The 23233-nt window shown below is 51.6% G+C and overlaps 1 protein-coding gene across 1 annotated transcript; it reads right to left on the minus strand.

Annotated features, from left to right (window-relative positions):
- Positions 1-1582: 1582 nt before the first annotated feature.
- Positions 1583-23046, minus strand: Rhcg (Rh family C glycoprotein). The gene is made up of 10 exons (XM_038314156.1): positions 22860-23046; positions 13063-13249; positions 10242-10392; positions 7883-8030; positions 6894-7060; positions 6031-6168; positions 5723-5859; positions 5332-5456; positions 5036-5109; positions 1583-1765 (listed from the first exon to the last, which is right to left on the minus strand). The coding sequence occupies exons 1-10, from the start codon at positions 23044-23046 to the stop codon at positions 1583-1585; spliced, it is 1497 nt and encodes a 498-aa protein (XP_038170084.1).
- Positions 23047-23233: the final 187 nt, after the last annotated feature.

Raw genomic sequence — 23233 nt, forward strand, 5'->3', positions numbered from 1 at the left:
GCCAGGCAGGGGACCTGGTCCTCTGGATCCATGTATTTCTCACAGGGGCCCTTAGAGAATTCACACCCATTCTACAAAGAACATCAACAACATTTATTTACTACACAGGATAGAGTGGTCTGGGGTCCCCAGGAGCATGGGAACTGTGGTTGGGGAACAGGCAGGGCTGGAAGAGTCCGTGAAGTGGTACCCCCTGGGAGGGTCAAGCTCACTCCCGCCCCAGCCACTTGTCCACGCTGCCTTTCATAGGCTATTGAGCATGGTGACCCCAGGCAGGGGCAGACCTTCTGCAGCTGACCCTGGCTTGGAGCTCACTTTGTCGGAATTCCTCCATTCTCAGGCAAGCCCCCTGGGATGAAGGGGGTGTGGGAGGTGCTGGGTCCAGGTCAGCAGGCCTTTCAGCTGCCCTGCTCCTGAGTCCCTAGCTAGGTCGCTCCACCTCCTTCCAGAGCTTGGGGACAGTCTGCGAAGCCTGCAGAGAGAGAGAGAGAGAGAGAGATGGAGGAGATAAGAGATGGAGAGACTTGAGGCTGAGAGGAAGAGATGCGAGAGGAGAGACGAGAGAGACTGAAGAGAGAGAGAGAGAGAGAGAGAGAGAGAGAGAGAGAGAGAGAGAGAGAGAGAGAGAGAGACAACAACGGGTGTGGTGTCCCTACCAGGCCTGCTGCAGTTTCCCCGACACGGAGGCCAGCAGCAATGGACACAGTCTGGCTCTGGTACTCCCCAAAATCTTCTCTCCTGACATGACCCTTTGCCTTTTACCCTAGACTTAGCCGCCTCCAAGATCAGTGACAATGACCTTGAAAGACCCCAGTTCCCCCACTGGTTAGCCATGTGGCTTGAGTCGCGTGCCTTAATTTCTCCAGCTATTAAAAAAAAAGAAGGGGGCTGGGAATGTAGCTCAGTTGATGGAGTGTGTACCTAGCATGCACAAAGTCCTGGATTTGAAGCCCAGCATTGTTTAAACGAGGTGTAGTGGTATGTACCTGTGATTTCAGCACTTAGGAGGTAAGACAAGATGATCAGGAGTTCAAGGTCATCCTTGGCTACATAGTGAGTTCAAAGTCAGCCTGGGGTATTTGAGATCCTGTCTTTAAAAGGGGTTGGGGTGGCTGGTTGGGATGGTACATATCTGTAATCCCAGCACTTGGCTGAAGCAGGAGGATACTTCTTAGTTCCAGGCAAGCCTGGGATATGAGCAATTGCCCTGCTTCGTGGAAATTTCTCAAGGGTTGGTTGGTATTATAGCACCCCAGCAATACACTGTGCTCTATGGAGGGGAAGGAAGGAGGAAGGTCTAGCCTGATCTAACCGAGTAAAGCCAGATCATAGATGAGGAAACCAAAGCTCAATCTCTAGGTTGAAGAGAGTCTCCAAGTCACACGGCAGCAAGCAGTCACAAAGTCAAGTGTGTGGCTGGGTCTCTTTCTATATGTTCCTCCAGGCTAGCCTGCCTATCCCACCTCAGGGGCAGGAGAGCTCACGCTTTCATCTGGTTTTGAGACCTGGGCCTCTATTGAGAGAACCAGAGCACCATCCCCCCAAAGAGAAGGCTTACCTGCTTCTCACCTGCCTTGGGAGCTTAGTGTACCAAGGATGCTGAAGGTACTGGAGTTGCTAAGGATACTGGAGGTGTTGGAGGTACTGGAGCAACCAAGGATGCTGAAGGCGTTGGAAGTACCAAGGGTATTGAAGGTACTGGAGGAGCAGGATGCTTGTGGGTGAGGTCCTCAGGAATGTAGACAGTGTTCACCTCTTCAGGAATCTGTGGAGAGAGGGCAGGACCCGGTATGCCTAGTGGAACTAAAGGTGCTGGGGGCGAGCCAAAGGCTGCAAACACTGTGTAGCGAGTGCCATCTTGTGGTCGTGTTAAAAATTGCATAACACAAACGTTCCTTTATAGTTTGCAATTGGCCCTGTCAGGACTGTCAGGGTGTTCAGGCAAGGCAAGAACCAAATAGGGTCCTTGTCCCACAAAGAGAAACGCTGGGTGGCATAGAGTTCAGACTGCATTCTAGACTCTCACAAGCACATGAGGGGGGCTTTTGAAAGATGAGCAGTGTGACTTCTCAGAGCTAGAGTTGTATCCAAACGTAGAACAAGGGAATGCAAAGACTGGAAAGGGATATGGGAAGTGAAGCGTGGGTGGGGCTGCTCAGCCCTGCCTTCCCGCAGCTGTCTCACCCCTTCCCCTGGGAAGCCGGCTCATGACACAGGCAGACAACCCAGAGGTGCAAGGACAGTTTCTGCTTCCTCCTGACCTAGCACTGCTGGGGGAAGAGGTGAACTTGGCATGAATTACAAAGGTCCTAACAATGCGAGATGGGATGGAGGGATGTCTCGGTAGTTAAAGAGCACCTGCCCTGCAGCCATGAGAACTGGAGTTCAGATCCTAGCACCACGTGACACTCCAGGTATCTGGCACGATGAGGAGTGGAGACAGGAGGACCACTAGGGCTTACTGTCTTCCAGCTTAGCTGTGAAAATATGAGCTCCAGGGGGCTAGAGAGATGGCTCAGAGGTTAAGAGCATTGCCTGCTCTTCCAAAGGTCCTGAGTTCAATTCCCAGCAACCACATGGTGGCTCACAACCATCTGTAATGGGGTCTGGTGCCCTCTTCTGCCGTGCAGGCATACACACAGACAGAATATTGTATACATAATAAATAAATAAATATTTAAAAAAAAAAGAAAAAAGAAAATATGAGCTCCAGGTTCAGGGAGAGACCCTGTATCAAAGGACTAGGCAGAGAGTGACAGAGAAACTCAACACCATTTTCTGAACGCATAGGTACATATATCTGGGTGGGCACACACGGATGTACACTCAGACATACACATAGAAAGATGGATGATGACAGACAAGCAGGCAGATAATGATTATAGATGGTAGGCAGATATATAGACAGACAGACAGACAGACAGACAGACAGAGGCAACTCCTATGTATGGAGATTTGGGGTCCATTTTATTAGCATTATGCCCAGGTGTTTCTAATTGTAGTGTCTTAAATTGTGTTGGTGTGGGCTTTAAAGAGAGGATGAAAAGAGTCATGCTCAATAAAAGAAAAGTTTATTAAGACTATAATATGCAAGGTAATCTGTATGCCAGATAGGAAAAGAGGAAGAGCAGGGTGGACCATCAAATCTCAACAGCACGTGGAAAACCTACACGGAGAAAAGAACGAGAGGAAACATGCCGAAAAGTATTAGTGGTGCTTCGAGGAGGGTTGTTTGTGTTTTTGCAGTGTGCATCTATGTGGTGAGACTGAACCCGGAACTTTGCAACCTGTGTTCTAACGTTGTACTACACCCTCTGGTCCTTGTGATCATATTTCTTGATTTGTTTCTGTAATGAGCTTCTAGTAATTTTATAATTTAAAATAAGCAATAATTTAAAATAAGGTGACTCAGTGGGTGGTGGCTCTTGCCATCAGGTTGATGACCTGAGTCCCATTCCAGAACACAGAACACACACACATGCACACACACACACACACAGAGAGAGAGAGAGAGAGAGAGAGAGAGAGAGAGAGAGAGAGAGAGAGAGAGAGAGACTTGAAAGGATCATGTAAATGTATTGTGAATTACTGTCAGGGAGAGAAACCCTGATGCCATTAGAGGCCCAAATTGTTTGTAAAGCAAGAGTACTGGACTGGCAGGATGATTCAGTGGATAAAGTCACTTGCTGTCAAGCCTGGTGACCTGAGTTCAATTCCTGGGACCTACATGATGGGAGAGAATTGACTCCTACAAGTTGTCCTCTGACCTCCAACAGATGTGTGCCCCCACATACATACACACACACTTGTGAGCAGACACGAGAGAGCAAGAGTGAACAAGCACACACAGAAGGGAGAGAGAGGAAGAGAGAGTCAGAGAGAGACAGTTTTGCTGTACTCTGGTGTTTGACTCTCTGGAACACCTCCGTGTTGGGTTTTCTACAGACAGGCTGAAAGTGGTGGAGTTTCCACTTCTGAGCCAGAACGCCCTGGGAGCTTGGCCATCCGTAGATTCCCAGTCCTTCTGAAAGAGGCCCTCCTGGCTGGCATCAAGTGGCAATCTCACAAGGTGACCATTATGGAGTCTGAAGTTGGGCACCACACCAATTCTTTCACCAAGAAGAGAGTCTCCTGGGAAGCCCTTACAAAACATTCTCATGTCCAAACCCTACACCCCCAGAGCAGTGGGACCCCAGCTGCTGGACGGAAGCTCTGAGCTGCCCCAGAGGCCTTCCCAGGTGACTCTCAGATGCCAGGAAGGGTAAAAAGTCACCAACCTAACAAGGAGGTTCTCAGATGGGGCTTTAGCCAATGTCACTCAGAGGTTCTTAATACTTCTGGGTAGGAAGACTTGCTATTTTGTTTTTAAGATAGGGCCACATATATCTACCAGGCTGGCCTCGAATTCTGTGTTAGAAACTATGTATCTGAGGATGGCTTTGACCTTCGGTTCTTCTTGCCTCTATCTCCAGGGTGCTGGAATAGTGTAGTGCTGGGATCCAACTCGGGACCTCATGCATAGGGGAGCATTTTACCAGTTGAGGTATAGCCCCAGCCTTTGCTATTCTGTTTGCTGAGGCAGAGCCTCACTCTGCAGCCCAGGTTGGCCTCAGACCTGTGCCTATCCTCTTGCCTCAGCCTCTTCCCTTTAGGCTAGGATTGCTAGGTGACACCGCTGCTGGTAGGGTCGGGGACAGACTTTGGAAGTTACGACTAGAACACAGTTGGCTGACACACCAGATTCAGGCCCCATAGTAGGCTGCTCGTGTGACTCCACTCCCAGAGTGTGTAAAAAGAAAGGTATACACAGCCACCTTAGGGTCCCCAGGGGAAAGAAAGAAAGATGGGTAGGGAAAAGTTTTCAATTTACAGGTGACACCATGCCCTACATAGATTAGGTTAAGGCAAGGTGTATGGGGGGGGGTACAGCTATCCTTGTATAGAGACAAGGTGGGGGGTACAGCTATTCTTGCATGGAGACAAGGTGGGGGTACAGCTAGCTATCCTTGTATGGACACCAGTCTCTAGAAATTACCTCCCAGTAGATGGTGTCCTCAAAGCAGTTTTCATCAGCAGCTTGTCCCCAGAATGGCAATTTCAAAATGAGCCCTAAATAGATTCGAGGACACAATGGTTAGGACACACACTCTTTGTTTACCCCAACCTTTTCCCTCAGATGGACCCCACATTCCCAGTCCCACAGAGGACAATACAGATATCAGGTATTCTGGGGAGACCCAGGTCCACCCTTGAGACATGTTCTTGGGTTCCCCCCCTCAGCGAGTTCCCCGCCAGGACCCCATCTTTTCTAGTGTAACCACTCTCACTCACCCACAATGATGCCGCCCACCAGGGCTATGGCCAAGGTCAGGAGGAGGCTAAATATCTGGGATCTGCCCTGCATTTTCTTGGTCCAGTCTGCCTTATAGCCCCCAAAGCCAAATGAATGGACCAGCCTGGGACAGAGACAGGAATAAGTGAGGACCCCATGGAGAGGCCAGGGAACTGATTACTGCTACCCCACCCATGTGTTCTTGAAACCCTAGGCCTCATTCATCCCAATTACTCTGTTCCTCTCTCGGACCCTTGTGGCAGGTCTGAGGGTGGGGAGAGAGGCCAGTGAACGGTCTAGAGTGGACATGAAGAGGAGGAAGACACGTCCGGTCCCACAAAAAGAAAGAATAGAGAACGAAGGAGAAAAGCCCTACTTCTCCACACTTACCCTGGCTCTCCGTAGATATCAGGAGAGGAGTAGGCTGCTGCCACAGCACCCACGATGCCACCTATGATGCCAGGGATGCCGTGCAGGTTGTGAATGCCACATGTGTCCTGGATGCGCAGGCGGGACTCCAGGAAAGGCTGCGGGGAGGAGGGAAGGGGGCGCTGCTCAGGCTACGGCTGTGGCAGGGGCACGGGAGGCCTTCAAAAACCACAGATCTAGTGTTCCCTAGGCCTCACCCCTCCTTCCTCTCCCTACTTTCAGGAGCAAAACCCCCACTGCATCCCCAGCCCCAGCCCCAGGGTCCTCACCGATAGGTACGCGAATCCTAGGGTGGAGAAGATGCCACAGAAGAAGCCCACGATGAGGGCGCCGTAAGGTGTGAGCATCATCTCCGCAGCTGTGCCCACACCCACCCCGCCTGCAAGTGTGGCATTCTGGATGTGCACCTGGGCAGGGGTAGACAAAGCGTGCAAGCTCTCAGTTCTGTTCCCGGAGCGTGGCCTGCCTTCACACGTCACGCAAAGCTGGGAGCGGGGAACAGCTCAGATTCTGCCTCAGCAGGCCAGGAGCAGGTTGGCCTTGGCCCCAGCTGAACGCAGCTGCTTCGTGGGCTCTTCAAGTAAGTCATCCACGACCCCCAGCAGGGCTGGACATGTTCTGTGTCCGTGAGGCAGTGTGGTGCTGGACACGCCCATGGACCCTAGAGACCTATCTGCCCCTTCCCTTTCTCTCCATGTCTACATGTGGGTTAGTGGGCATATCTGAGTGCACACTGTATTTATACCAGAGGTTTGTGGGCCCCCACGCATGCCCAGCTGCTACCAATGTTCTTTGTCAGCCGTGGCAGGTCCTGGGCTGCTGGCTCCTCTAAGTGTGGGGACTGGTACAGCTTTAAAAAGCCCAAGAGGCCAGTGGTATCAGGAGGATAAAGACCTGGCAGAGGGGAATCCGCATGCACACTGGCAATTCTGCCAGGCAGGCCTGCTATGACACACAGCTGGCACTGGCTAATAGCATTTCAGGCTGTGGGGAAGACAAGAACACTTGGCAGGGATGGCCCACTGTGAACATCCAGGTTTGGGTGTGCCAGTCTAGAAGCTGCCTGCCACAACGAGGTGCAGACAGGATGTGACAGTCAGTGAGGTACCCCCCCCCAGAAGCCCCTGCTCACCATGTCCAGCCTGCCCTTCTTGTGTATGATACTGGACACTGCCACTGTGGTTAGCACACTAGCCGCCAAGGAGAGGTAGGTATTGAGGGCTGCTCGGTGTTGGGTGTCTCCGTGGGAGCAACTGGCTGAATTGAAGCTGGGCCAGTATATCCACAGGAAGAGGGTGCCTGGGTCAGAACATATGCAGGCCAGGGGCCAGGAGAGGGGGTATTAGGCCAGGCTCACAGAGCCCAAGCGGAGGCGCTGCCTTTCAGCTCCAGAGATGGCTGGCTGCTTCCGACCTATTCTCATGAGTGCTCCTTCTGGAAGGCCTTCCTGGCCCAACTCACCTAGATCCCACTTGGCCTCCCATGCCACGTCACAAAGCCTTCTCTGTCTCCCCAACCCTAGGACTGGTTACCTGTCGCCTACTCTTAGAACATCGTGGGGGAGAGTCTCTCCCCTCTGTAGACAGATTAGCTGGTGGCACTACCGTCTCTCAGTCTACAGGGTGATAGAAGGGAGGGCTGGGTCTGATAGACATCACATGTCATGGGGACCAAGCGACCAGCTCCTGTTTCCACTCTGTCTGCCTTGGGTTATTCCAGGAGGAAGAGAATCGGACACCCAGGAGTCTAGAAGTATCTACAGGGCACTTCATTCTGCCCTTCCTCCCAGAGAACCAGCAGCCACCCACTGACTATGTGGAGACCAGGGATGCACACGACAATCCTCACCCACCATGCAGACCCTCACACATTTATAGTGGCCCTCACCCAGCATGGCTGTTCTTACTCATGACAGGTGTTCCGCTCTTCATTCATCATGGTGACCTGCACTCTCTACGGCAGCCTTCCAGCTACTCCTAGTTGGTCTTACCCACTCACGGCCGTCTGACCCATCATAGCAGCCGGTATAGCAGCGCTCCCCCACCACGGCGGCCCTCACCAACATGGAAGACCTCCCCCACCACGGCGGCCCTCACCAACAGGACAGCTGTTCGTTCTCACCAATCATGGCAAAAAGGTCCGAGTGGTACACGGAACTCTGTCTCCGCTTGCTCTGCTCCAGATTCTTTCGGTAGAGGATCCAGGTCACTGTGAGCCCAAAGTAGGCGCCAAATGTGTGGATGGTCATAGAGCCCCCTGCATCCTTTGCCTGGAGTGCAAGGGGCCTGTCAGGGCCTGGTACCCTTTCCCCCTCCTTCCTCACAGTACTCCCCACCCCACACATACGCACACACGCTTAGCTGTCTCTGACACCAGCTGTGGAACATAGGGCCTAGTTCCCTGTCCGTGGTGCCCTATTTTCTGTGTGTGTGTATGTGTGTGTGTGTGTGTGTATGTGTGTGTGTATGTGTGTGTGTGTATGTGTGTGTATGTGTGTGTGTATGTGTGTGTGTGTATGTGTGTGTGTATGTGTGTGTATGTGTGTGTGTGTATGTGTGTGTATGTGTGTGTATGTGTGTGTGTGTATGTGTGTGTATGTGTATGTGTGTATGTGTGTGTGTATGTGTGTGTGTATGTGTGTGTGTGTATGTGTGTATGTGTGTGTGTGTGTGTGTGTGGTTTTTCATTTGTTTTGTCAATATGACACAAACTAGAGTCACCTGGAAAGAAGAACCTTCAATTGAGAAAATGCCTCCATCCAGCTGGTCTATAAGCAAATCTGTAGGGCATTTTCTTGATGTAGGAGGGCCAGCCTTGGGTAGCCGGGTTTTTGAGCTGTGTAAGAAAGCCGGCTGAGCAAGTCCTGAGAAGCAAGCCAGGAAGCAGCATTGCTCCGCGGCCTCTGCTTCAGTTCCTGTCTCCAGGTCCCTGCCAGGACTTCCTTTGATAACGGACTGTCAAATGGAAGTCTAAGCAAAATAAATCCTTTCCTCCCCAAGTAGATTTTTTCATCACAGCAATAGAAACCCTAAGACGGTCCCCACAGCAACCAATTGAGCAGAGGGAGGTAGGGATGTTGACTGGCTAGCCAACAAAATGCCAGGGCCCTTTCCTCTTGTCCTCTCCTTGGCTTCCTTAGCTCTCCTGGCGTATGCTCTGTAGCGCCCTCTGCTGGGCTGCCTAGCCCTGGAGGTTAACACAGGGCATGCTCAGTGCCTCTTTGCTTGGACCCCTCACTGAATTGTAAATTCTGGGGTTTATCTCAGTGTGGCTCGCTCCCCTCTGCCTATAGCCTTTAGTCTAGCTCAACAGAGCCTCAGACTCTGAAATCTAAGTATGTCTGATACACTGGCCGGGTGCTAAGGCACAACCTTCCTTTCTCAAACAGGCCCCCAAGGGCTGTGAAGAAAAACAGACAAAAAAAACAATGTAAGAGCCATGCAAGGCAAAGCAATGGCCCAAGCCATGCTAGGGCCAGAAAGGGACCACACGGAAGAAAGCATGTAGGGCCTCACTGAAGTGACATTTAAATTGATATGTGGTTCATGAAAAGAATAAAGATGGCTGTTTCGGGATGAGAAGATAGCAAGGGCGAAGCTCTTGACAGGATCAAGCTCCATGCGACTGGGGGCATAAAGGAGGTCCCGACAAAGAGCAGAGCCAAGCCTACGTTTTGGAGGGAGAGGAAGCTGGAGCCAGAATTTGCAGAGCCTTAAGTATCCTAAGTGAAATGAAAGCTGTTGGTAGTTTTCAATCGGGGAAGCGATCCTCCGTGTCTGGTGAGAAGCCTGCTCTGGCTTCTGGTGGAGAACAGAGTCAGAGATGAGAGAGTCGGTGGCTGAGGGCTAAAAGAGAAAGGCACAGTGGCTGACTGAAGTTTAGCGTGGTCTAAATTCTCCCCCCAGCGTAGGGAGTGTTCCAGGCTGGGCTCAAAGGTAGAAAATGAGGCTCAGAAATGCATATGGGAGTCAAATAATATCCTCCTCCACACTGAGGCATCAGGGAGGTTCCTGAGAGTCAGATGCCTAAGGCACTGTGTGCCAGTGCACGGACTCAGCCAAACCCAAAGCCCAGTGTTCTCGCCACGGTTCATGTGAACGGCAGTTCCTGAGGCTGCGGCATTCACCACCAGTGCAGTTGTATGGGATCACCTCTCTGGGATCCCTCCTGGCAGATCTATCCTCAACACACTGAGTTTTTCTCCTGGGAGAAAGATCTGGGGATGGATGCATGCCCCAGTATGTGCAGGAAGGTCCCACTCTTCCCATCTGATGGGAAAGAAAGGAGAAGGGGGGAAAAAAAGACAAGAACAAAACCCCAAATTCAGAGAAGGCTTGCTCTGCCCAGATGCTGGGCAGATGTTTTAGACAGTGATTCTGCTAGGGAAGCATCATGATTCCTCCTTTGTAGATGAAGAAACTGACCTCTCTTTCTATCTCCCCCAGTGCCTCCCTCCCCCTTCTAAGCAAGTTTTGCTTACCTCTATCAGGTACAGGATGATATACTCATTCACTGCGAAAAGGGTCACTTGGAAGAAGGTCATGATAAGCAGTTGGACCGGGCTGATCTTGCCTAGGACTGCCCCAAAGGCCACACAGGTAGATGCCACACAGAAGTCAGCTTCGATGATGCTATCGAGAGACAAGACCAGCAAAGAGCTGCAGCTACATCCAGAAGCAACACTCCAAGCCTTTGGTCCTCTGTGGACTGAGACTGGTGCTTTCACTCTCTGTGATAACGGGACAACGGGCTCATCCTAGTTAGGACCATACATGCACAGTGCACCTGGCTTCTGGTGGAGACCGGCCTGACTTAGAGGACAGAGTCAAGCTTAGACAGGGGTCAGAGATGACAGAGTCGGTGGCTGAGGGCTAAAACAAAATGGCACAGTGACTGACTGGAGTTTAAGGTGGTCTAAATTCCTCCCCTAGGGGAGGGAGTGTTCCAGGCTGGGCTCAAAGGTAGAAGAGGAGACTTGGAAATGTACAAAGTGATCAAATACTATTCTCCTCCACAGGGAGGTGCCAGGGAGGCTCCTGTGTAGCAGTGGGCGTCGTGTCTTCCCTTGACAGCTTTGTGGGCTCTATGCTCAGGGACCCAAGTGGTCCATCCACTGTTTTTTAACAAGCCCTGTATTTAGGGTACAACCCTGCCCCCTGTCTTCTGCTTGCCTTTCCAGAACCTCCTCTTATTGTCTCTGTTTGCCAAAAGCCCTCCTCAGTCCCCCTCCCCCATGTGGCCCCTGCTCCTGACACTAAGTTCACTCCAGACTCACCTGTCCCTACCCCTGCCATGGCCTTCTGGGTTCTCCTTATCACTGCACCCACAAGGAAAAGTCAACATCCACACAAGAGACAGAAAGACCTTCCCACAGGAAGTAAAGATCTAGCATGGTGCTGGGCATAAGGAGGGGGCAGGAAGGCCCAAAGAAGGGATGGGGCAAAAGGTGGCACAAAAGCTCCCCTCAATTCTGAAATGCCCAGGCTCGGCCACCGCAGCAAGGGGGTCAAGGAGGCGTGGTCACCTACTGCAGCCACGCAATGCCTACACCTGCAGGAGGCCTTGCTTCTGCCCACCACCCGTTTTGCCGGGTGTATTGTCCCCTTGCCTTGCTGGCAGCAAGGCAACCCGGCATTCTCAAGCCGACTTCCAGTGTAGCTCAGGAGAGCATGAACGCTGTCAGTGGGGTGGGCATAGGGAAAACAGCGTTGCTTCCTCAAGGCTGTCGAATACAGAGAGCCTCCACACGTGTGAGGGTGTGTGTAAAACACAGACTCAGGGTGAAACAATCTCAATGAGGTCCAGTTTCGGAATGAGGGCAGAACCTCTCCAGAGGACGTTTACAGGGTGATCCCCCCACCACTGCTAGCCTTGCTCGCACTGTGTCTGTGGGATCTGCCTGAAAGGGTGAGCAGTCCCGTGGCCTCCTGAATCATCTCCAACCACAAAAGGTGGGTACTCCTCATCACCAATATCTCACCACTCTGACACGAAGGCTCAGAGAGGCCCAGCGACTAAGCCAGAGTTCTCCAGCTGCATCCCAAAGAGCCACCTGATGGAGGTGCCCCTTAGGAGGGAGAAAGAGCAAGAACAGAAAAGCCGGGCTTCTGCCCATTGACACCCGGGAGGTGGATCCGGCTACCACAGGTTAGGGGTCTCAGGGAGGCCCGAGCAGAGCTCACAGAGGAGAACTGCCCCAGTGTGGGAGGTGAGTATGACCAGAGCAGATGTCAGAAGTGTATCATACCTATAAACCCACAGTCTAGATCTGGGCTGGATCGGCTCCCAACATCTGCTCCAGGCCAGTGGCTGGAATCTAATCTCCCAGATCCTATTTGCCCAAACTCTATTTATCAAGTGACCAGCTTGCTGAATAAGTAGTTCACCTCAAACTTGCTAACTAAGGGTTTGTAACCCCTCTTTTGAAAATAAAAATGATGGTATACTTTCTCATGTGTCATGGCCATTCTACCGAAGTGGCTAATTAGATATATAACAGGTAGACTCATGCTTAGGGCCTATGGTACTGAGGCTATTTTGTGCATGTCACAGATTTTACTGAAGGCAGTTTATCTCGCCAACTGTCTTTCCTGTTTCTTTCCGTGTGTCAGTAACTGGCCACTTCTCTAAAGAGGAGAGGGAGGTACCCGGTGGGAAAGGGTTGGTGACACTCATCAAACTGAGAAGTTATCACAGAAGTCACTTAGAGGACTGGAGGTGGGAGAAGAGGTTGGTGCCCCACCCTGCAAACCCACACCAGCCTTCTAGCTCTTATTCCACCAGAAGAGGTGGTGTGCAAGGAGAGGGGGGGCTCCATTTGGCTGAGTTCCCCATTGCTGTTCTCAGCAAGGAACCTTCTGAGACGGCTCAGGCATCTGAACGGCCCTCCTGCGTCCCTGGGGTTGCATTATCTCAGAGCATTTCCCTGTGTGGAAGTGGGACTTGGACTCTTCCTTCCTCTTCTGGAGAAAAGACTATCTATCCCCCATCCTGGGAGAGAGACCCTCCCACGGTACCTAAATAACATTATTTACAATCTTTATCTGGAGAGTAGCGATAAGAAAACTCACCTGACCAAGGTGTCCTGAAGGAAGAGCCACCTTATCCCAAACCCTCAGAGCCCATCGCCCTCTTCCTGTCTTCCTGTCCCTGCCCACTCCCTTTAGCCCCCCTCCCCTCACTCCCATCACCTCTCCCCGTCCCCACCCAGGGCCCGCCCCACCACGGCCGGACCGCCCTCCCCGCCGGACACCGCCCGGTCCATGCCTCCCACCCCTCCCCTCAAACTCTCCCAGGCTCACTTCTCCACGCTCAGGATAATGTGGCCTTCTTCAAAGAAGCGGAACCAGCCCTGCATGAGCAGTGCCCACTGGATGCCGAAGGCTGCCAGCAGGAAGTTGAAGCCTACAGCGCTGAAGCCATAGCACTGCAGGAATGTCATGAGGAAGCCGAAGCCCACGAAGACCATGGCGTGCACATCCTGGAAACCTGCCGGGAGGGAGGGCGCAGTGGAAGGTGACTGCTGCCTAGAGAAGGTCCACCACGGCTTTGAGTCTGACAGGCCAGCACAGCCTAGGACAGCTCCTGTATTTTCAGCCACCATGACAGAGCCTGGAGCCCTGACTCCCTCTTCCCCTCATCCCTGCTCCTCTATTCCGGTAACCAGACTACATCTGGGTGGCCGTAACAAGAGGCCTCTTGATGGGTTAAATAAATAAATAAATAGCCACTACCTTCATCTTCAGGTTCTCTGGAGGGAGCCAGGGGACTAGCGGTGGGTCTCCAGATTAGACCTCTGGGTAATAGGATCAAGATGACTGAGAGCGCCCTTGGGAGATGACACTTTTCTTGTTCCACCCTCCATCTGGATGGCACTGCTGGTCCACATGCTTTCCCCCCCCATCCACCCCTCCCCCAGCCTTGCTGGTTGCGGAATGCAGGGCCTTCACTCATTGCCTTATCCATGAGCTTCTTCCACGGGCCCTGGGCATTTAAAGTTAAGGCTAAGCTATGAGTTACACTCTGGGTCCAGAGTCTAGAGCAGAGATCATCTCAGGTAATGTAGTCTCGCCCTCTCCACTGTAACCTTTTCCTCAGGGGAGAAGAATCAAAGCTACTCTGAATAAGCAGGACCTCGGGAGGCCAAGCATTGGTGCACACAGCTATCGTGTATCCTGTCCACCACCTCCACCACCGAACGCACCTCCTCCAGCCATGCAGTGGGAGGAGTTCTCTCTCTCTCTCTCTCTCTCTCACACACACACACACACACACACACACACACACACACCCCAAATGCACACCCTCCAACCATGCAGTGGGAGGAGTTCTCTCTCTCTCTCTCTCTCTCTCTCTCTCTCTCTCTCTCACACACACACACACACACACACACACACACACACACACACAGCAAATGCACACCCTCCAACCATGCAGTGGAGAAGTTGGAACACCGATGTTTCATCTTCCTAACGGACAGCTGTTCTCAAACATGTTTTATAATGCCTCACAGATGTTGCAGAGGTAAAATACAGATGGGTAGTAGAGTTCTTGGCATAGTGTGCACCCAGAACAGGTGACCCAACTGGGCAGTTGTCTTTATTATTTTTTTTTTTTTTTGATTTTTCGAGACAGGGTTTCTCTGTGGCTTTGGAGCCTGTCCTGGAACTAGCTCTTGTAGACCAGGCTGGTCTCGAACTCACAGAGATCCGCCTGCCTCTGCCTCCCGAGTGCTGGGATTAAAGGCGTGCGCCACCACTGCCTGGCTTTGTCTTTATTTTTTATTGCCCAAGCACTGCCTCTGTTTCCAAGTCTGACCAGATTTCTAACCCACAGAGATCCCGGCAAGTCACCTCCCCACTCTGAGCCCCAGTTTCTAATAAAGCTAAAGCATGAGCTGAAATGATGTGGGGTGGGCGAGAGGAATCCAAGCTGTTCTGCCAGCACTAATACTGTTTGCTTTTAGTAGAATCCAAGAAAACAAAACAAGAGAGGCACAGAGCTTTAGCAAGTGAAAACTTAAGTGTGGTGGTGCACGGCTTTAATCCCTGCACTTGGGAGGCAGGGGCAGGTGGATCTCTGTGGGTTCAAGGCCAGCCTGGTCTACAGAGTGAGTTCTAGGACAGCCAGGGTTACACACAGAGAAACCGTGTCTTGGGGAGAAAAAAAAAGCTCAGACAGTGAAAACCTAAAAGAAATAAGACACAAAGGAACTGTGGATGCCATGGGACACAAAGAGCCAGACAGAAGGGCTCCCGTTGGTCTCATCTGGGGCAATTTCAGCACCAAAATAATGGTTTCTCATAATAAGTTACAATCATTTACATACAGGAATTCTTGAGTCCATGCTGATAATAAATGGGCAAAAATGGACTAGGGAGCAAAGAGGACTCTTGTCCTCAATGGAACGCTGAGGACTCTGCTTAGAATTTGGGTAGAGAGTTGGGATTGGAGAAATGGTTGCCTTCACAGCAACAGCCCCATGAGTGATGCTAATAATGCAAGGGGAAATTCCAAGAAGAGCAGGGCTTAAATCTTAAAGATTCTGCCAACAAATGACTCATTGCTCTCAAGGGAGGAACAAACAATAGTAACTGCACAGAGGAAAAATTAGGTTACATATTAACAGGGGGAATAAAAATTAACATGTCCAACGGTGGCAGAAGGACATTGTGTGCCTCCAGATGGGACATCCTATAAAGGAGGTATCCCCTGGTATCCCCCATAGGGCACTCTCCCTGAGACTGCAGGAACAAATTTAATAATGAAAAAACTATTGGACACAGAAGGAGGAGTCTATTGTTAAAAGGGATTGAGGCTGAGGCAGGGCATAATGGCACATGCCTGGTAGCCCAGCACTTGAGAGACTGGCCCGGAAGACTGCAAATCTGAGGCGAGCTTGTGCTTCATAGTAAGACCTTGTCTCAAAACAAAACAATGGTGGGTAAGCTGTACTCTTGAAAAATAACCAAGCCATGGAAAACAAAGAAAAGGCTTTTTAATTGTTCCTGATTAAAAGATATGCCAATTATACTTAATAAATACATCTACACTTGATTTGGCAGAGAGTATGGGGAAGATCTAAAAAAAGTTATTAGGTTAGCGAGAGAATTAGGTATTGATGGTGGGCTGATTCCTCACCCATGTGGATGTATGAAGCTGAGTACTGTTGATCTGGAAGTCAGTGCTCCTTACTCCTGTTCTCAGGGAGGAAGACTATGAGGAATGTGATGAAGGGTTCATATGTGTGTGAGAGTGTGTTTGAGTGTGTGTGTGTGAATGTATGCAATATGAGTGTGTGTGAATGTATGCTGTGTGAATGTGTGTGTGAATGTAAGCCGTGTGTGTGTGTGTAAACGTAGACTGTGTGTGTGAATGTATGCTGTGTGCGAGTGTGTATGAGTGTGTGTGTATGCATGCTGTGTGTGTGTGTGTGTGTGTGTGTGTGTGGCTGGAGAGAGAAATAGCAATGCCTGCATCTGAGGTAAAGTATATTGCAGCATACTGTGCCTCTCTGTGTTCTCTCTATTTTTGCAGCATCTGTAAATTTAAAATTATTTCCAAAGAAAAAGTTGAAAGAGAAAGAAAAGGCAGCTCTAGGGGCCTGCCAGGCCACCTGCTTCCCAAAGCAGGGGCTTTGGTGTTTCCTTTACTAGAGGACTGTTACAGAATGGCCAGCAAACACATCTCCCTGCCTATCTCAGAGTAATGCCCCCTCACTGAGAAGCCTTCTGACCACATACTTTTATTTTTTTATTTTAACAAGGTCTCAGTATGTAGTTGTCCTGGAACTCACCATGTAGCCCAGGCTGGCCTCCAGCTCACAAAAATTCACCTGCTTCTGCCTCCTGGGTGCTGGGATTAAAGGTGTGTGTCACTACACATAGCTGTGACCACCTACGCTAAGGCTGGCTGTCCCCTCCTGGTACCCTCATTTCTTTCCCAGTCCCATTACAAAGTGAAGTTGTATGTTTGCTTGTTTGTGTAATCTTCTAGACCAGAAAGCTCCAGGAAGATGTGCTGTGCCCGTGCTGACCGCCAGGGCATTCTTAACACCTAGGCGAAGCACCAAGGGGCTCTCTCCATGATATTCTCAAGAATACAGCATACTGGCTGCTCTTACAGGGGACCAGGGTTCAATTCCCAGGACCCAAATGATGGAATTATGGCTCATAATCGCTTGTGACTCCAGTTCCACGGGATCTAACACCCATTGGTCTCCGCAGGCACTATGCATGCAAGTGGTGCATAGACATATATGAGTCAAAACACCCCTTACACACACACACACACACACAGAGAGAGAGAGAGAGAGAGAGAGAGAGAGAAACAAAATAATATTGTATTTGTAATTTTTTTAAAAAAAGACTACAGTCTCACTACCTTTGTTTTGCAGCCAGCTGGGCACAGTCAAGGAGCAATGGGGATACTTTTACATTAGGAGGTCCCTCTCCTAATGCACAGGGCTGAGAAGCCATGGAGCCCCTGTAGTCTGGCAAGGTAGTGATGAACAATGTCTTTGGGGCAGCAACCTTGACGGTGACTTCTCCTACCTGTCCTCATCTATCTCCCACCCCACCCTGCCCAGGCTTCCCCGAGACCCAGACCCAGACACAGGCCTCTCGGACAGCAGGCACTGAACAAGAGGAACAGGCCTTCCTGCCCATCAGATGACAGAGGCACAGATGGATACAGGAAAACTGACATTCCGGACCCCATGCACTTCACGATGGTGCTCTGAGCCCCCTTCAGGCTTTCAGGATTACTCAGCTCTGCTAAGTTCACCAGAGCAAACACATCCCGGCTGGGGTTTCTAAATGTGTGGGTATTTCCTCTACGATCACGTCCCGTGCTTTACCAAGTTACCAACTGTTGTGGAGAAAATGGAGCGAATGTTAGGGATGCATCGTAGATCTCGGGGGTTGTTCTAGGAAGAGCTGACGAGTGACAGACTAGAGAGAGAGGCCTCATGTTCAGATGACAGTCCCCAAGCAGGGAGCAGAGCTCACGGCATGAAGACCGGGCCGATACCAAACTTAGAGCCGTGGGAGTGAAGAGGCAGCTGGTGAAGGCTGAGTGTCGGATGCCATCCTGGCTGTGGCGAGCCTACGATAACCAACCACGGAAGAGGCCGGGCATGAAGCCTAAGAGAACCAACTGTCACCCCCCTAGTATGCAGGCCCTAAACCGCTGAATGTGGGGTGGAAGAGAAGACAGATCAAGCCCCACACGCTAGTGTGCCTTAGAGCTAGAGGACCGGAAGGGAACGCTGGGGGAAGCCCCCAGAAGAAGATGTCCTGTCACCAAGGAGGGGCCTTTCAAGAAGGGGTGGGGACCCCATCCCAGTGGCACAGAGGAGTCACACAGGCAGAGAAGAAGAGCAGAAGGGAACTAGGGTACACTGGCACACCCCGAAGCTGCCTTTGGTCTCCCTGAGTCCCAAGAGCAGGCACGAGAAATTCTAGACTCTCCTGCCCTTCCGCCCCATCTGCACCCTCTCATCCCAGTCTCTTGGGTGCTCTGTCCCTTTTTGTTGCTCTCTAGAGATGTGGCTTTCCCTTGGGTACCTTCCCTTCTTCTTTTTCTTCTTATTTGGCCCTGAGTTAGTTCCAGAACCGCCCATTCATCAAGTTCTGTTGCCTCAGGTTCGGGGCTAACTTCAGAGATCCAAGCAGTAACTGTGGAAATTTGGTCTGTATGACTTCATCAAAGGCATGCCTTCTCTGGTCTACAGACAGCTATCCCAAGAGGTTCTGTTGGGAGCTTTTAATGATGGGATCTCATCAAACCCCTGGCACAGGGACATTGCTCAGCCGTATTAGCAGGTGGTTCTCTTTTTCTCGGTCAAGAGTGACCAGGTGCAGGCGGCTTGCTGCTGGTAAGTGGAAGCTGGTCCTCTGCTCTTCTCTCTAATAAGGAAGATCAGCGTACTAGTGACCAACCCTGTGAACTTCCACCAGAGGGCGACACTACACAGCTGTTTCCACTCTCCCACTCCTGGGCACCTCCGGCATTCTGAAACTCTTCGAATGAGGCTTCCCCAGTCAGACTGGTGTTCAACCAATGCTCATAATAGTTTCCCACCCCGGCGAGTGGCTGAAGGCCCTGTCCCCACCTCTACTGTATCATGACACTAAGGGCGGTGCCCTGGAGGTACTGGACCTCTCAACCCATTTCCTAGAGGCCGACCCAGCCTCACTTCGTTCATGGGACGATGATGATGACAACGATGGTCATAACGATGGTGGTGCTTGTGTGTAAGTGCCAAGGTCAGACGACAGCTTTTGGAAGTAGGCTCTCTCCTTCCATCAATGGGTTAGTACAGAGATCAAACTCAAGTTCTCAGGCCTGGCAAGGGCTTTCCCCGACTGAACCATTTCACCTGCCCCTTGCTTGTTTTCTTAGACATCTATTGGCAGTTGCCTGGTTCTCCTGGGACACCAGCACTGCACAGTGTCCCGATGGGGGCAGCAATGCCACAGACAACCAACCGCAGAAAGCAGGCAGGCTGTGGTGGTAGACGGGTTTGACTTTATTCCTGCCCGCCCCTTCCTATGCCACTGTCCAGCTCAGCACTGGGCTCCCCAATCCGCATTTCTTCTGCGGTAAAGTGAAGAGAAGAAACGTCCTGCCTGACTGTAGGCAAGCAGCACACAGCAGTCCGGAAGAGCACAAAAGAACATAAAGTCCATGATAGTTCCACGTCCAGGGACATGTTTCTCAGCCACATCTCTAGCCAGATGCTGGGCCTCCATTTAAACATCTGGAGCCCCATGACAGTGTTTACTAAGGAATGGCACGCTGAGAGCCTTGGCTCCTCTTAGCACAGTCCAGCCCTGCAGAGAGGCAGTCTGAGGCTCAAGGCTAGGTCGCCAAGTGAGGGATTTGACCCAGATGTTTTACTGAGAGGATCATCATCAGGCTATGGTGCTGCCTTCTCTGGTTAAATGAGTTCTGATGGAAACCGAGTCTGACGTACACATCCACAGAGGACCAGGCGAGCCTGGAGGCTCTGGCCTCTGGAGACAGCCTCTGAGTCGTGGGAAATCTGGGCATCCTTGACTTCAGGCTCTTTCCTAACACATGTCTTGACCTTCCTCGGGGTCTCCAGAAGGCTTCTGGGTTCAGGACCTGGTGACCCTCCTTGACCCAGCTTCCATTGTCATAGCTCATGGTCACTGAGGCTGCCACAGCAGCTAGGAGGAGGCTTCACGTTCAGCAGCTGACATGGTGCTTCAGTTCTCCAAGAGCAGGAGGGTAGGTTCCCAGCTAGATCTATGTCTGCTGTCTGAGAGGGGCTGTGGCCAGGGATGCTGATTTCAGGCCCTGGTGCTGACCTGCTCCAGAAACCAGAGATGCCGGGCAGGTTCCACTGATCTCTTGAGTAGGAATGAAGTTCCCACAGCACGCCCTGAATGGGTGCTGATGGCTACAAGCCAAGAACTAGAAGAACCACAGGGGCCTACCCTGACCCCCACCCTTTGGAATTACCTGGTCATACAGAAACTGGGGGCCTGGAGATGCACCTGACCAGGAAGCTTCATGTTCCTTAGCATCTAACTACAGTCACCATGATTTAGCAACTCAAAGAGGCAAAAGATGAGATGTGGGGTGGGAGAGTCACCCAGGAGGACAGGCTCAGACCCCAGAGTCACTGCCTGTATTCCTGGTTTCTTATTGGGTGACCTGTGTGAGACACGCCTACTATATGTTCAGTTTTCTCATCTGTGAAATGGGGTGTGTGTGGGAGTAGCAACGTCTCCCCTTGAGGGTTGGTAGTGATGAGCAAGGAGAGAGCCCATGCTTGACTGGAGCTGTTTCAGCCACCACAGCACTTCCTGTGCTTGCCAAGGAACACAGCTCCCTCCCACTTCCTGCTTCTGGGCAAGTGCCCCCCACCCCTGGAGTTAGAGACAAGGGCAACTGGTGTTTAGGGTTCCCTTCTCCCTCAGCAGTTCCCCCCTTCTCTCTCCGAGTCCTTCTCTTAGGCCATTCTGAACCTCTCATCCCTCTTCCTAGGCTTCCCGTTCAGAGGTCCCTTGGCTGCCCTGATCTCTCCTCATTGTCAGAGACGGACTGCCTGCTCAGAGCTCAGCACCACTGGCCTTGGGTGTTTTGGCATGCAGTGCTCTGTTCCCAGTAAATCTAGGAGTCCTTGAGGAGCAGAGGATATACAACTCGTTTGTCTAGAGTGACCATAAATCCTAATCCACTGGAACAGTCAGGGTTTATGTCTTGCTCCCAACTCATTGCGGCCAACACCCTTGGGTGACCCTTTAGATAAACACCTATGGAGTAATGAAAAGAAGACAGGTGGCTGGGTGAAGAGGGACAGTATAGGAGTTGGGGAGACTGAAGACTGCATCCCTTCTTAGGGGGTGTGAGGTTCTATAGCTTCCTGTGGGGTCTCGACGCCCTGTGCTGTCAGCACAAGAGCTACAAATGCCCACGAGAGGAAGCCTTTCCCTCATCCTTTTCTATGGGGCTACCTATGGTGCCCAGATGTGAGCAAGACAGCTGGAGATGAGGCAGAATAAGTCAAGGATGAATCCTACGCTTGCCTGCTTCCCCATTGCCTGCCAAGTCCCCACACAGAAGAGGAAGGTTCGGCAACATGAAGAGTGGATTTACCCCGTGAATTCTGAAGCCACAGCTGTCAAGACCTCTTTTGAAGCACACAGCCCTGAATGGGGGCCCCTTGATTTCCAGACACAGAGGATGCCCTGCAGCTGAGCATACAAGCTGCAGAGGGAACAGAGATTGACCTAGCAGCTGTTGGAGAAGAGCTTCAGGGTCCCTTCAAAAACCAATGGCCCATGACCACATGAGCGCCGGCTGTTAGGAGAATTGTCACTGGCTGCCGGTAGACAGAGTGGAAATTCAGAAAGCACAAGGGCACTGGCAGACTCTGGGCTGGCAGTCCAAGGTCAGGCTGCCTGGGATGACCTTGGGCTAGTTCCCTGTGCCCTCAGAGGTGCCTGAAGTCCTCAGGTGCCTGTGTTTAGTGCTCTTGGGGTTGATGGTTTTGTTATAGAGGATCACACTCCCAGTACTTCTTCTGTACACCCCTCCTGTGCGGTGGCTCCCACCAGCACCCCTAGTCAGTAGAGAAGGAAGTTAGGGTCCTTTATGATTGTCATCTGCGTGAGAGCACCCCCAAAGCAGCAAAGCCATGATAGAAAAAAACAATCTGTCATTCCAGGACCATATCCTTCTTCGTCATCTTCTTCTTTTTTCTTTTCTATGTGTATGAGTGCTTTGCCTGCGTGAGTGTCTATGTGCCACATGTGTGCCTGGTGCCCACAGAAGGCAGAAGAAGTCATCAGATTCCCTGGAACTGCAATTATAGATGGTTGTGAGCCACTACATAAGTGCTAGGAATCAAACCCTTGTCCTCTGGAAAAGTATCCAGCACCCTTAACTGTTGAGCCATCTCTCCAGCCTATGTAGTCACATTCTTAACCACAATATTATGGATGCAGACAATCCCAGGGCAGGGAAGGGTATCCAGCTTTTTCTTCAAAGCCAAAGAGGGTGGGTGTTATGACCTCCTGGCCCAACACCACCTGTGGCCCATGAAACCTGTCTCCATAACAAAAGTGGAGGGTTATCATGCCATCCTTATGACCGCTGACAACGGACCAACCCCCTATTTGAAGTGTATGGGAGCCAGGTCACCTGCTGGTTGGTTGATGGAGGTGGAACGCTGGCTTTTGAGGACCAAGAAGGACAGGGACATAGGAGCGTCTGATGGTTGGGAGAGATGAAAGTTAAATAAAAAGAGAAACAACCCAAACTAACCAAACATCAATTAAAAAAAAAAAAAAAAGACAGCCCACCTCTCCCAGGTGAGTGCCCATAATCAGATTTCCATAGCAAGTGTGAGCACATATGACCACTTCTCCCAGTCTGAGGTAGGAGAGTGCCCTGGTGCGGAGCCTACTCTGGAGCCAGCTTGGAACTGTGGGCCAGTATCGCCCCTTCATCTCCATCCTGTACCAGAGGCAGAGGCAGACCTAAAGCGGAGAGCAGTCAGGCGGTCATCCAATAGGAACCACCGGGAGACTCTACAGGTGAGACTGCCAGCCATAGGACTTACTTGAGTAGCGATAGTAAAAGTCGTTCTCAATGTCGCTGGAGATGTTCTTGAGCTTCTTCTCCAACCACCAGCGGGTATCCGCCTGGATGTCGTAGCGCACGAACACACCGAAGAGAACCACCATCACCACCTGCAGGACCAGGCAGATGACGGGCAGCCGCACCCGGAGGTTGGTGTTCAAAGCCATGCTCTGCACTGCCGGTTGCTCCGCACGCCGGGCTCCGAGGCTCGGGAGACTGGGGCGACACTTATAGGACCCGGGCACTAGGCGGGGCGGACGCGGAACAGCTGACCCTGGTACCGCCCTCGCGCCCCGGGCGCTACCCAACCGGCAAGAGGCCCGCGGGGCCGCCCCGAGCCCAGCGCCCCTGGAA

Source organism: Arvicola amphibius, chromosome 12 (genome assembly GCF_903992535.2).
Source record: "Arvicola amphibius chromosome 12, mArvAmp1.2, whole genome shotgun sequence".
Taxonomy (NCBI): Eukaryota; Metazoa; Chordata; class Mammalia; order Rodentia; family Cricetidae; genus Arvicola; species Arvicola amphibius.